This window comes from Caretta caretta, chromosome 20 (genome assembly GCF_965140235.1).
Source record: "Caretta caretta isolate rCarCar2 chromosome 20, rCarCar1.hap1, whole genome shotgun sequence".
Taxonomy (NCBI): domain Eukaryota; kingdom Metazoa; phylum Chordata; order Testudines; family Cheloniidae; genus Caretta; species Caretta caretta.
In genome coordinates this window covers 4,052,525-4,066,223 of record NC_134225.1, presented here as the reverse complement: position 1 = coordinate 4,066,223, position 13,699 = coordinate 4,052,525, and the positions used below count along the sequence as shown (strand labels likewise).

The following is a 13,699-nucleotide window of genomic DNA, read 5'->3' as shown; positions in this document are numbered from 1 at the left end:
GGGCATGGGGCGTGGCCTCAGGGCAGGGGGCGGGGCAAAGGTGTTTGGTTTTGTGTGATTAGACAGTTGGGAACCCTACTCAGCCCAGGGGCGAGTGCTCCCCCCCCGCTCACGGCAAGGCACAGGGGAGCCGGTTTCCCGCAATGGCGCCCCGAGGAGGGCGGGGGCCTAAGGGGGGTTTAAGTGCTAACGTGGCAGAGAGGTACCACGCAGGGCGGCTCGGAGAGGCTGCTGCTGAGAATAACTCCGGCTTGGAGTGGGGAGCGGCTGTTTGCGTCTGGAGCAGAGCAGAGCGGGGGGCGGGGCGGGGATAGAGATTTAGATTTCCTGAAATAACCTGGGGGTTATTCAGCCCGAAAGGCCAGCGGAGAGTGTCCCAGGGCGTCTGCTGGGGACCTCATCGTGGTGCTTCCCACAGCGACCGATTGTGATGTCACAGACAGGACCTCAGATGGGGTGGGAGGGGCAGGTGGGATGGGGCTTTAGGCCCTCTTGGCACGCCCCATGTTTCAGTGGCAATTACAGCCACCCCGAGGCTGCTCTGCGTTACCCGCTGCTCCCCGCGGGCTCCAGAAGGCGCGCGGCGCCCTCTGGGGAGGGCAGAAGGGGGGCGCAGGGTCTCCCAGGAAAAGCTGCATGTGGAGGGGGCTGTGCAGGGTCAGAGCTCAGGGGGCTGGCAACAGAGCTCGTGTCCTAGGGGTCCTCTGCTTGATCCTGCCTGGGCCACTGCCCTGATCAGCTGTTTGCCCCTTAACATCTCCCCAGGGAAAGCGGGGGGGGAGACCCCCTCTGAGAACTCACCCTGCCCCCCCAGCAGGAGCCCTGTTCTCACAGGAGGGGATGGGGGGCACCCTTCATTTCAGCTCCATGCATTTTTTCCAGTCCACTTCCAGCAGTGGCCCCATGCCCTGAGCTCCCACTGGCCTGTTGCCCCTGACCGGGAGGGGCGTGGGGGGGCACGGCACCCTGTGTCTCCAGCTGATGCCAACTGTCCCGCCTGCGAGAGCGCAGCAGAGAGGATCGGGCCAGGGTCCTTCTGCAGCCCATCTGGCCTGGTGGAGGAAATGCCATGAGGGGGCCTGGCAGGGCAAAGGAAGGAGGCTGGGGCAGGTGGAGGGGGTAGACAGAGCATACCCCCGTACCCTGCCAGACCGGGTGCCAGGCAGGGGCCACGCTGCGGTCTGGAGGGAGCTGACAGCAGGGGTGGGAGTGGCAATGCTGCAGTTAAAGCAACGAATGCAGGGAGTGACTCTTTGGCTTGTGTTTGTACAGCGCCTAGCGCCAGGCGGGCCAGCTCCACGCCCAACACCATGGCCCCGCGGCGGGTGCCGATCGACGCCAGGATCCGCCCCCTCCCCGGGGCAGAAAGCTGGGCCAAGCGCAAGCGAAGGTCTAGAGAGAGGGACGTTGGGTCGTCCAGCATTTCAGGCCCTGGCTTTGTGGGGCAGGGGGGGCAGTGTGGCTACCGGGACCCATCTGGGTGCAGCCAATGGAGGCTGCATCCCCGATCCAGCCTTTCTACGCCGCCTGGTTTTGCCTTTGCCTCCTGCTCCCCCCTCTCTCCGCCGCACCCACTCGCTCGTTTCTCTGCCCCCCCCACCCCGAGATGTCTTTCCTGAGGGGCTTTTTAACCGTTCCCCTGAACGCTGATTTCCCCCCACTTAGCTTAATTACGCCTGCTGGTTTTGCTGCATTTTCAGGGCTTCTGTTGCCATAACAACCAAATGTGGATTTTTTGGATACATATATTTCTTTTAAATCTCGGAAATTTTTGTTGTCAGCTCTTCTGACTCAGAGCGGCAGCCGGATTGGATCGGATCCTTTTACAGATCTATTCCTGTCAGCTCCGGAGGGGGGGGAGGGAGGAAGCATCCAGAATCAAGCAGCAGTGGATGGGGGTTGTTATTTTCTAGCGAAAACTGGGCTTGTCGCTAAGAATCGGGGTCTGTGGTCGGCAGCTTTCTCTCCAGCCGTCTGGTCTCTCCCTCCTGATCCGGCTGGGCAATGGAGCCACGGATTACACTCTGCGGCGGGGACCGAGCTCGCGGTTGGTCTGTGCTGGCAGAATCGGGGTGGCTCTTCGCTGGCCCATTTGTCTCATCCACCTGCTAGGCCTTGGCTTTTGGGCCCCGCTCCTGCTTAACCCAGGGCTACTCACGGAGTGGGAGAGGAAGCCCGTAGGAACACAGAGATTGCCAGAGTGGGTTGGACCCACAGTCCCTCTAGTCCGATGTCCAGCACTAGATGCATCAGAGGAAGAGGATGTCAGCATGGGTGGAATAAACTCCCCTCCCCCAGCATTAGATCTCCCCTAATCTCTAATCGTTAGAGTGGCTTAAAGTATGACACCTGAGGATTAATATCCCTTCCAAACAGTAAGTCAGAGAGGAAGGACGGTCCAGTGGTTAGGGCACCAGGGCTAGGACTTGGGAGACGGGCACTTAGCCTCTCTGTGCCACGGTTCCCCCTTTGGCGAACTGCGGGTAATGAATATCCCTACCTCACAGGGGGAGTTGTGAGGAGAAATACAGGAAAGATGGATGATTTAGTTGGTGTTGGTCCTGCTTTGAGCAGGGGGTTGGACTAGATGACCTCCTGAGGTCCCTTCCAACCCTGATAGTCCATGATTCCATGGTGCAGCGCTTTGCGATCCTTGTGCCACAAGGCAAGGAGAATGGAAGCGCCTGATCTCCCTTCTCTGGACTACTCGATATTTTATAGGTTTCTATCATACCCCCGCTTATGCCTCTCCCAAGGGAAACAACCCTGATCTTTTCAATCTCTCTCCACGGGAGAGTTTTTCCAGGCCCTGGACACAAGCTTCGTGCTTGGGACAACCCTAAATCTCTGACTGCCGGAAGCCAGGAGGGGAAGATGGGTGGATTTCTCAGTACGTGCAAAATAATGAAGATGGCCTCCCGAATCTTTAAAGATACAAACAGGGGTAACAGTCTCTCATTTCCTTCCTGACCTGCAGGAGATAGCATTTGTTAAGCGCAATGGATTCTATTGTTTGGCGGGGGTGTGCGTGGGAGCTCGCTCTGCGTGAAGATCATATGGGAAGGGAGCTGGGGTTTTGTATTTAGCTCTGATCGTGCCAAGGCCTGAGGTTCCTTATCTCTTGTGGCAGCGAGTTCCCCAGGTCCAGCTCCTCAGACAGCTCTGTTTCTCACTTGGACTCCTCCCCCCGCTGTTGGCTGACAGTTTCAGCATCCAGATGATATGGGAGCATGGTCATAATTAAAAATAATAATTAACTTGTCACCAGTAGCTCTCCAAGCGCTGTGCAAAGGAAGCCAGGATCCACAGACCCATTTGGCAGATGGGGAAACTGAGGCATGAGGCATGAAAATGACTTGCCCAAAGTCATCCAGCAGGCCAGTGGCAGAGCCCAGATCTCTTCAGTCCTGGTCTGGATCTCTGGCCACTAGCCAGACGTCACAGTCACGAGGGGTCTCAGCTGGCCTTTTGGCTCAGTGGAGAGCTAGTGCTCAGATCTGGCACTGGGGTGGCATGTTGCCAGCGAGCCATGTTCTGCCCCAGCTAGGTCACACAGTGAGATGCGCTGGGCACACAGGGAAAGGGGCCACTGTGGCCAGGACTGTGTCCAATGGGGCTTGGGGCGGGGGGGGGGGGCAGTCTTCCAGCCAGCTGGAGGTCGGAGTGGGTGCCTCTGCTCCTGCAGGACCCCAGGGCGGGAGAGTGAGTTGGCAGGTGGCAGCATTGGTCCAGGGGGATACCAGGGGGTCTGTGAGCTCCCGCTTCCTACTGACCAGTCTGGGCTCAGCGGCTCTGATCCCTGGGGTGTGCGGCAGCTGACACTGGGGGCCGAGAAGGTGCGAGTGGGGTGTCGCCCCCCAGCCCCTGCTGTCTCACCTGCCCTCCCGGTGGTTCCCTTTGGCCATGCTGCAATGGGAATCAGGCCACGTGACGAAGTGGGACTGTTCTTAATGTTTCCTCTGAATATTGTAGGGGTGCCTCAGTTTCCCCTAGGCATTTCTTAAGTCTCTAGGTAAGTGAGAATCATAGCCCTAGTAAGAACAGTCCCACTTTGTCACAGGCCACACATGTGCCTAAGCAGCTGGCTGCTTTTGAGGCCTCTAACTAAGAATTTAAGGGGGCTGATTTTTAGCACTGCCCCCCACCCCCCACAAGATTTGCAGATATTGCCTTTGAGTTCCCTGCCTCGGTTTCTCTATCGGTACATTGGGATGACCATACTGGCCCGCTGTGCCTTTATGAAACACCCTCTGAGCCTTGCCTGGGGCTGTGGCCATTGCAGTGAACCCTGGGCTAATCACCTCCCTGCTCTGTGCCTCGGTTTCCCCATCTGTAACACAGGGCTAACGATCGCTGGGTGGTGTTATTCTGTGACTGCAGAATGCGTTGTTATTACCGGGAATACAAAAGGCTTCATTCAGTCCCTGGATCCACTAATAACAGGGCATCAGCGATTGCTAGGCCCTGCACGGGTGCTTCCCCCAGTGACTGGGGCGCGGGGGGAACACTGGTACCGCTCATATAAGGGCAGGGCAGGGTTAGATCTACTCCCACCCCACCCCTTCAAGGATTGACAGTCACAGGGGGGTGACTTGGAGTGGGGGCGAGGCTGCCCATTGGCAGGAGACAGTGCTGGAAAGGAAGCGGGGTGGGGGGGAGGTGGCTCATGGAGCACGCGGGGTCTGAATGTGAATCATTTGTAACAGCCCCCGTCAGTGGGGATATTCAGGAGCAATTAGCATTAATTAGCCCCTGTCACCGGCAGCCTCGGTGGAGAAGGCTGGGTGGGCCGTGGGGACTGAAAAGCGTGCGTGGGTGTGTGTGGGGGGGTGCTTTTACCTCCTCCTGTTCTGTGCCTGTGCTCAGAATAGAGAGAGCCCCCCCCCCTGTGCTGTCAATCACCCCCCACCCCTTAGGCCGCTGAACCGTGGGGAGAGGTTTCCTCTCATTTAAAAATTGCTTAAGTTCCAATTCCTCTGCCCACCCCCCCAGTCCCGTGGGATCCCAGGCAGGGCTGGCTGGTTCAAGGCCCTATTCCAGCTGATTTGGCGAAGGGATTCGAACCCGCCGCTCCCCGCATCTGGCTGCACAGTCAGAATCTGTCCTGCCCCAGCGGGTCCATTGGGTACAAAGCATTGAATGGCCGCCAGGCCTGAGGCGGGAGACCCAGCTGTACATCCCTAAGCTGGACTGGAAGCCAGATCTCTTGCTGCACATCAGGCAGAGCAGGGGTTTGAACCCAGGTCTCCCAGCTGAAGGCCTCGGCTCCCGGGGGAGGGTTTTGGGTTTCCAAACTTCCTGCCCAGCTCTGAGCTCAGGGTGGGGGGAGTTGCGGAGCTCACTGCTGGGGCATCTGGGGCCGGGGTGGGTAGGCCCTACTCGAGTGGCGTGCCGGAGACGAGGGCCGCGCAGGTGGATGGAGAGAGGGAGGCGTGTTTGGGGACAGACAGATCAGTGAGCACTTTAGAGACTTAAAACACGTCGGTTGTAAGAATTCTTTTGGTTCTGTTTGCACAGCGCCTGGCACTACGGGAGCCATCACTGTAATACAGCTAATAATTTACAGCACCTGGCACCATGGGAGCCATTACCGTAATACAGCTAATAGTGTACAGCGCCTGGCCCCATGGGAGCCATTACCGTAATACAGCTAATAACGTACAGCGCCTGGCACCATGGGAGCCATTACCATAATACAGCTAATAGTGTACAGCACCTGGCACAACAGGATCCATTACCATAATACAGCTAATAGTGTACAGCGCCTGGCACAACAGGATCCATTACCATAATACAGCTAATAGTGTACAGCGCCTGGCACAACAGGATCCATTACCATAATACAGCTAATAGTGTACAGCGCCCGGCAACATGGCAGCCACTACTGTAATACACCTAATAGTGTGCAGCGCCTGGCACTATGGGAGCCGCTACCGTAGTACACCTAATAGTGTGCAACACCTGGCCCCATGGGAGCCACTACCATTATACAACTAGTAGTGCACAGCGCCTGGCAGAATGGGGTCCTGGTGTGTGACTGGGGCTCCTGGGAGCTACCGTAATACACCTAATAAATAATGTACAGCCCCTAGCACAGTGGGGTCCTGGTCCATTGGTTACCGTAAGGCAAATAAACATTAGTAATAAGAAGAGCAGGCTAACAGGTAGCTGGGTGGGAGGTGCTGGTGGGCTGGACAGACAGAGCCCGAGATGGGTAGGCAGAGGGGTGGGTGGCTGTTCAGCAGGCAGGCTTCCGATCTGCTAGGGCCGCTCCCCTGGGTGCTACGTCCTGCCCCACAGACTTCCCTTCAGCCCCCATCCCCCTCCGCCCCGCTCCCCCAGACGCGGTGCCCCCCTCCAGCTGCTCCTCTGAGCTTGTCCCAGCGCTGTCACCCTACTGGGTCACCCCCCTCCCCGGGGGTGCCCTCTTTGCCAGGCTATCACATAGGCGCCCCCACTGACTCCTCGGGGCGGGCGGGGAAGGGGGCCAGGGATTCCCGAGCCGGGGAATCCAGCCCAGGTTTTCCCCGCGCCTCTGCAGCCGGCAGCCTCACGCCTCGGCTGTTGGATTTTCCAAGGTGCCAACTCTCAGATGCTCCTTCGCTTCCCCCGGGTCCCCATCGGCGGCTGGCGGCTCCCTCGGCGGGGGTGGGGGCTTGAGTCTCCGGACCGACGACCCGCGAGGGCGCGGCCGCCCCGCTCCGCCCGGGGGGCCCCCTCCGCTGGCCCCGCGGTTCTGCGGACACCCCCCGCCGCCCCCGCGCCCGCCCCCCACCCCGCCCCGCGCCGCCTTCTGCAAGCAGCGGGGGACGCGGCATTGGCTCCGACAGCGCGCCCCGAAAGCGCTCCCGCAGGGGGAGGCGGGGGCTGGGTCCTGGCTTCGGCGCCTGGCCGGCGACATGGCCGATTCCTGACGGGGGGCACCTGCCGCTGCGCGCCGGAGGAGGAGGACGCATGGGGGGGCCCCGGAGCAGCGCCAGAGCCAGGAGCCCCCCGCGGGGTCGGCCGCTCCGAGGCTGCCCGGGCGCCGCTCGGCGGGGGCTGCTCTGAGCCCCGCTGCGCCCCGAGGCGGGCCGGGCCGCGAGTGGCTGCGGCCGGAGGGGGATGCCCGGACTTGCGCGTCTCTCCTGCGCTCGCCGCCTCCCAGCTCGCCGGGCCGCGCGGAGCGGCCGGGCCCGGGAATCGACGCCCCGCTAGGGGCTCTCGGCGCAGCCGGCCCGGTGGCCGCGAAGGCGAGGAGCGCCGGGCGCAGATGCGCTCCCCCGGGCACCCATGAGCAGAGGGGCCAGCCTGCAGCGGAGAACCACCTACCTCATCTCCCTGACCCTGGTCAAGCTCGAGTCCGTGCAGCCCTCGGAGGAGCAGGCCAAGGCGGGGGCGGGAGATGGAGCCCCCCAGCCCGGCTCCAGCCCGGCCGCCCCCGGCCTCTCCGGGGTGACGGCGCGCCGGGAGGGCGAGGGGCCCCGGGCGGAGGAAAGCGCCAAGAGCAAGCGGCAGGAGCGGAGCTTCCACCGGCAGGATGCGCTTTGGATCAGCACCAGCAGCTCTGGCCCCGGGGACTATTTCCTGCAGCTGTCGCCCAGCAGCCCCCGGACCCCGGTTCCCTCGCCCTCCCCTTCCCCGGAGAGCGCCGGCCGGCTGCTTGCCCTCTTGGCCGGCCCGGGGCTGCCCTCGCCCAGCGCCCCGGGCCCGGGTGCCCCGGCTGAAGACCCCAGAGCTCCGGATCCCAAAGCGGAGGCTCCTCTGACCCTGACGCCACCGGCAGTGCCCCCCAAGCCGGGCACCAGTCTGCATCCATCAGCCCCAGCTGTGCCCCCCAAGCCGGGCACCAGTCTGCACCCAGCAGCCCCAGCTGTGCCCCCCAAGCCGGGTACCGCTCTGCACGCAACAACCCCAGCTGTGCCCCCCAAGCTGGACACTGCACTGCTCCCAGCGGTGCCCCCTAAGCCGGACACTGCACTGCTCCCAGCGGTGCCCCCTAAGCCGGACACTGCAGTGCACCCAGCTGTGCCCCCTAAACCGGACGCTGCACTGCATCCAGCTGTGCCCCCTAAACCGGACGCTGCACTGCACCCAGCTGTGCCCCCTAAACCAGACACTGCACTGCACCCAGCTGTGCCCCCTAAGCCGGACACTGCACTGCATCCAGCTGTGCCCCCTAAGCCAGACACTGCACTGCACCCAGCTGTGCCCCCTAAGCCGGACACTGCACTGCACCCAGCTCTGCCCCCTAAGCCGGATGCTGCACTGCTCCCAGCTGCCCCGGTTGTGCCCCCAAAGCCAGAAGCCATTGTGGCCCCAGAGACTCCGGGGGTGAATGAGACCCTGGAGGTGCCAGGCGAGAGGAGCCAGACCTCCCGGGAAGATCTGCCAGCCCTCACCACCAGCTGCTCCTCCAGTGTGGTGGCTCCAGACCGGAGGCTGCTGCTGAGCCATGCCAGCTGGGGCTGCCCCGAAGTGCGGGCGCCCGGAGCACCCGAGGGCAGCGGTGGCGGGCGAGCCGGGGGCTCCTCGTTCTCCTCCCACCTGGGCCCTGGCGCCTCCTCCCCTCACCCAGCGGCCGGGAGCCGGCGCCTCCGGCTGGTCAGCAACAAGCCTTTCAAAACTGTGACCACCAGCGGTGTCAAGATGGGCTCCGAGCCCAAGGCCAGCAAAAGTGCCCACAAGGGGGGCCCAGGCAACCGGCTGTCGTGGCCGGAGAGTGAGGCCAAGGGCCGCATGAAAGGGGCCCCTAAGGGCAGCGGGGAGGCGGCCCCCCGGGCCACCGCCAGGGTGAAGCTGTCCCCGCGCAAAGGCAAGAGCAAGACCCTGGACAACAGTGACCTGCTCCTGGACTCTGAGGGCCCGGCAGCCTCGGGCTTCTGCCCCTCGGAGGCCGGCGTGGGGCTGAAGCGGGGCCGCGAGGGTGGCCGGGCCTCCACCCGGGACCGCAAGATGCTCAAGTTCATCAGCGGCATCTTCACAAAGAGCCCGGCCTCCACCCCCACCCACCCCGGGCCCGGGTTGGGCCTGGGCAGCCGGGAACTGCTGAGCCCCGAGCGAGCCAAGGAGTCCTCACCCAGTAAGTATGGCTGCAGGCCTGGGGAGGGGGCAGTAGAGGGGAGGGGGTACGGTGAGGAGTTTGGGGGGGATGCCTTGAAAGCCGAGGAGCGGGGAGTGGATCGGGGGGCTGAATTATTTCTGCAGTTGTGGGAGTGGTTGGGATGGGGGTAGGTTTGGAAGCCAGGACTCCTGAGTTCTATTCTGAGCTCTGGGAGAGGAGGTGGGGGGGTCTAGTGGTTAGAGCAGGTGGGGCTGGGAAGCCAGGGTTCTGTCATATTTCCCTAATGAGCGCAGGTGAGTCACATCCCTCCATTGTGCCTCAGTTTCCTTTTTGGTAAAATGGGGGTGACAGTCCCCACTTGGGGAGGTGCCACTGATGAGGGTTCGGCACTCGGAGATCCATGGCGAAGGAGGCTCTTGATGGGCAAAGTAAAACCACAGCTCCGCCGAGAATGACGCAGACCCGTCCCTTAGGCAACGGGGTAGGGGGGCTACCGGAAAATCTGTGTTATGGAACTTTGCGTGTCCAGTCCCAAATGCGAGCCTGGGCACGGACCTCGAGAAGCTCCGCTCTGGGGTGTGATGGAGCCCGGAGCCTTCACTCTGTGTGTGTCAATCATGGAGATGGGGGGTTCTGGTTAAGGATGCACCCCCTTAGAAAGCCTGGTCCTCCCACAGTTTCTCCAGGGGAATCTGCCTAGAAGAGGAGGATGCTTTGACTGGTATCATGCAGGCGGGTTTCTGAGACCGTGGAAATCCAAGAGCCACCACGTTAGGTGTCTCAGGGGGTCACCAAGTGGGGACGTGAACTCAGAAACTGCCGCTTACGGGGGCCTTTGGTGTCAAGGCACTGCTGCTAAAGGGTTAATAAAGGCCAATGGGGGGCGAGTCTTGCAGCTGCGAGACCAGGGCCCCACTGTGCAGGGCGCTGCACAAACACATGCCAACGAGCTGGTCCCTACATGGTTAGCATGAGCAGCGCGGGTTAGGGGTGGTGAGACACCCAGGAGGGCGGATTCTAGGTGGGCCTTTGACCCGGTGGACTCTACGACAATGGATTAGCCATTTATTGAAACATCTGCTCGGCATTTATTAACCCTTGATTAATGCAACTGTCCCAGACAGTGGGACCTGCTGCTTTTTGACGAATATGTGACCCCCCCCCCCACCAGGGTTTTAGCCTTTGGCTGTGTTGTCCCCCCGGAGACTCTGGTGCAAGGATTTCGGGGTATGGAACGGCTTCCGTATGAGGAGAAATGAATAGAACTGGGACTTTTCAGCTTGGAAAAGAGGTGACTAAGGGGGGATGTGATAGAGGTCTATAAAATCATGACTGGTGTGGAGAAAGTGAAGAAGGAAGTGTTATTTACTCCCTCTCCTAACACGAGAATAAGGGGCCACCAAATGAAATAAATAGGCAACAGGTTTACAACAAACACAAGAAAGTATTTTTTCACGCAACGCACTGTCAACCTCTGGAACGCCTTGCCAGAGGGTGTTGCGAAGGCCAAGACTATCACGGAGTTAAAAGGGAGCTAGATAAATTCGTGGAGGATTGGTCCATCAATGGCTATGAGCCAGGATGGGCAGGGATGGTGTCCCTAGCCTCTGTTTGCCAGCAGTTGGGATTGGGTAACAGGGCATGGATCACTTGATGATAACCTGTCTGTCCATTCCCTTTGGGGCACCTGCCATTGGCCACTGTCAGAGGACAGGATACTGGGCTTGATGGACCTTTGGTCTGACCCAGTATGGCCATTCTTATGATTTTGCGGCTTTGATTGCTCGGAGATGCTTCTCAAAACCAGGAGCGTTCTCCCCCCATCCTCCACCCCCATCCGTGTTTGCCACTGAAAATTTCCACGGTGAAATGGCGAGGGATCACCTAGGAAACGCTCCGTTGGCAGGGAGGTGGGTACCGAGCATCCGTTCCCCTTGCCGAGCGTCTCCCGTGGGAAAAGGACGCAGAATCAGCTCCCAGGAGCAAGGTGGGAATTGCAAGGGCTGGAAGGGGCAGCCTGGATTGACCCTCTGAACGTCTGTGATGGGAGCCAAGCGGGGTCCTAGCCCGGCCTGTATGACATGGGATACGGCCGGAGGCAGAGGGCAGGGAAAGGACTTTCCAGCGGCGAGGCGGGGCTGCGCTTGTAATGATCCTTTTTGCAACATGAAGGATGAATCCGGCCAGGAAGCTGATTGGCGGGTGCGTTTTAGCAACCGGGAATCGCGGGCCGCTCTGCCGGGTGAGCCCAAGGCCACTCCCGCCGCATCAGGGTTAGAGTGCTACAGAGCCGCAGGGGTAGCACAAAGGGTTAACCAGCACGCAACCGTTTCTCTGTCGTGGAGGTGCAAAGGGTTAATACACACACACACACACACCCTTCCCCTGTTGTGGAGGAACAAAGGGTTAATACACACACACACACACACACCCCGTTCCCCTGTTGTGGAGGAACAAAGGGTTAATATACACACACACACACACACACACCCCGTTCCCCTGTTGTGGAGGAACAAAGGGTTAATACACACACACACACACACACACCCCGTTCCCCTGTTGTGGAGGAACAAAGGGTTAATACACACACACACACACACACACCGTTTCCCTGTTGTGGAGGAACAAAGGGTTAATACACACACACACACACCGTTCCCCTGTTGTGGAGGAACAAAGGGTTAATACACACACACACACACACACACACCCCGTTCCCCTGTTGTGGAGGAACAAAGGGTTAATACACACACACACACACACACACACACCGTTCCCCTGTTGTGGAGGAACAAAGGGTTAATACACACACACACACACACACACCCCGTTCCCCTGTTGTGGAGGAACAAAGGGTTAATACACACACACACACACACACACCGTTTCCCTGTTGTGGAGGAACAAAGGGTTAATACACACACACACACACCGTTCCCCTGTTGTGGAGGAACAAAGGGTTAATACACACACACACACACACACACACACACCTTTCCCCTGTTGTGGAGGAACAAAGGGTTAATACACACACACACACACCGTTCCCCTGTTGTGGAGGAACAAAGGGTTAATACACACACACACACACCCTTCCCCTGTTGTGGAGGAGCAAAGGGTTAATACACACACACCCACACCCTTCCCCTGTTGTGGAGGAGCAAAGGGTTAATACACACACACACACACACACCCTCCCCCTGTTGAGGAGGAACAAAGGGTTAATACACACACACACACACACACACTCCCCCTGTTGTGGAGGAACAAAGGGTTAATACACACACACACACACACACACACACACACCCTCCCCCTGTTGAGGAGGAACAAAGGGTTAATACACACACACACACACACACCCTCCCCCTGTTGAGGAGGAACAAAGGGTTAATACACACACACACACACACACACTCCCCCTGTTGTGGAGGAACAAAGGGTTAATACACACACACACACACACACACACACACACCCTCCCCCTGTTGTGGAGGAACAAAGGGTTAATACACACACACACACACAGACCCTTCCCCTGTTGTGGAGGAACAAAGGGTTAATACACACACACACACACACACACCCTTCCCCTGTTGTGGAGGAACAAAGGGTTAATACACACACACACACACACACACACACACCCTTCCCCTGTTGTGGAGGAACAAAGGGTTAATACACACACACACACACACACACCCTTCCCCTGTTGTGGAGGAACAAAGGGTTAATACACACACACACACACACACACACCCTTCCCCTGTTGTGGAGGAACAAAGGGTTAATACACACACACACACACACACACCCTTCCCCTGTTGTGGAGGAGCAAAGGGTTAATACACACACACACACACCCTCCCCCTGTTGTGGAGGAGCAAAGGCTGAATACACACACACACACCCTCCCCCTGTTGTGCAGGTGCAAAGGGTTAATACACACACACACACACACACACACACACACACTCATCCTCCAGGCAACAACCCAGCTGGCCGCAGGTAGCTCCAGCCGCTCAGGGATGCGGCATGTCCGTGTGGGCCTCCTTGCCAGACTTTAATTCCACAACCCAGCCCTACATCCATGAAGGAGAAGCCCCAGCGCAGGGCAGCACTGGTCCAGAGCTTGTCTTGTACTTAGTTCCTTTCCTCTGATGATGCAGCCCCCCCGGCTCCTGGATCTCTGACCGCTAGGCCCCACTCCTCTCCCAGAACTGGGGACAGAACCCAGGCGTCCTGATTCCCTGTCCCTTGGACAGCCTGCCTGAAACACTGAAAAAAACCCTATAAAACAGCTTTATAAAACGTGTATTTGCAAATTTTGTTTTTCAAATATTTCAGGAGCCTTTATCTGTGGGGTAGAGAGATGGGCTTGGCTGGGAAGAACCGCAGCGTGGAAGAGGAACAGAAAAGCCTGTTTTCCGGGACAGCAAGCTGGGATATAGAAAGGGGGAGGAAAAGCTAAACAGAGATGTAATTTCATTAAAATATCCCCTATGTCTGTGGTTCTGGTGGGATAAAGGAGGCCCCTTGTCAGACTCAGAGGCCAGGGTGATGGGCATGGGCTGGCATATGGACCGAATAGAATGATTTTCTATTATTATGAGCTTCTGAAGTGGAGCACTTACTCCAGATTAAAGCCACTGTCGA

The 13,699-nt window shown here is 59.1% G+C and overlaps 1 protein-coding gene across 4 annotated transcripts in view; it reads left to right on the top strand.

The window, feature by feature from the left end:
* AGAP2 (ArfGAP with GTPase domain, ankyrin repeat and PH domain 2) overlaps positions 1-13,699 on the top strand; it is a 58,011-nt gene that overhangs the window by 12,618 nt on the left and 31,694 nt on the right. Inside the window, exon 1 of one of the 4 annotated variants that reach the window (XM_075121412.1) lies at positions 6,537-9,061. The exons of 2 other annotated variants lie outside the window; for them this stretch is intronic. In XM_075121412.1, the coding sequence (XP_074977513.1) occupies positions 7,273-9,061 (1,789 nt within the window). In that variant the 5' untranslated portion in view covers positions 6,537-7,272. Of the gene's footprint in view, positions 1-6,536; positions 9,062-13,699 lie in introns of those variants that run through there. One more of the 4 variants, XM_048832106.2, reaches the window with a different exon arrangement.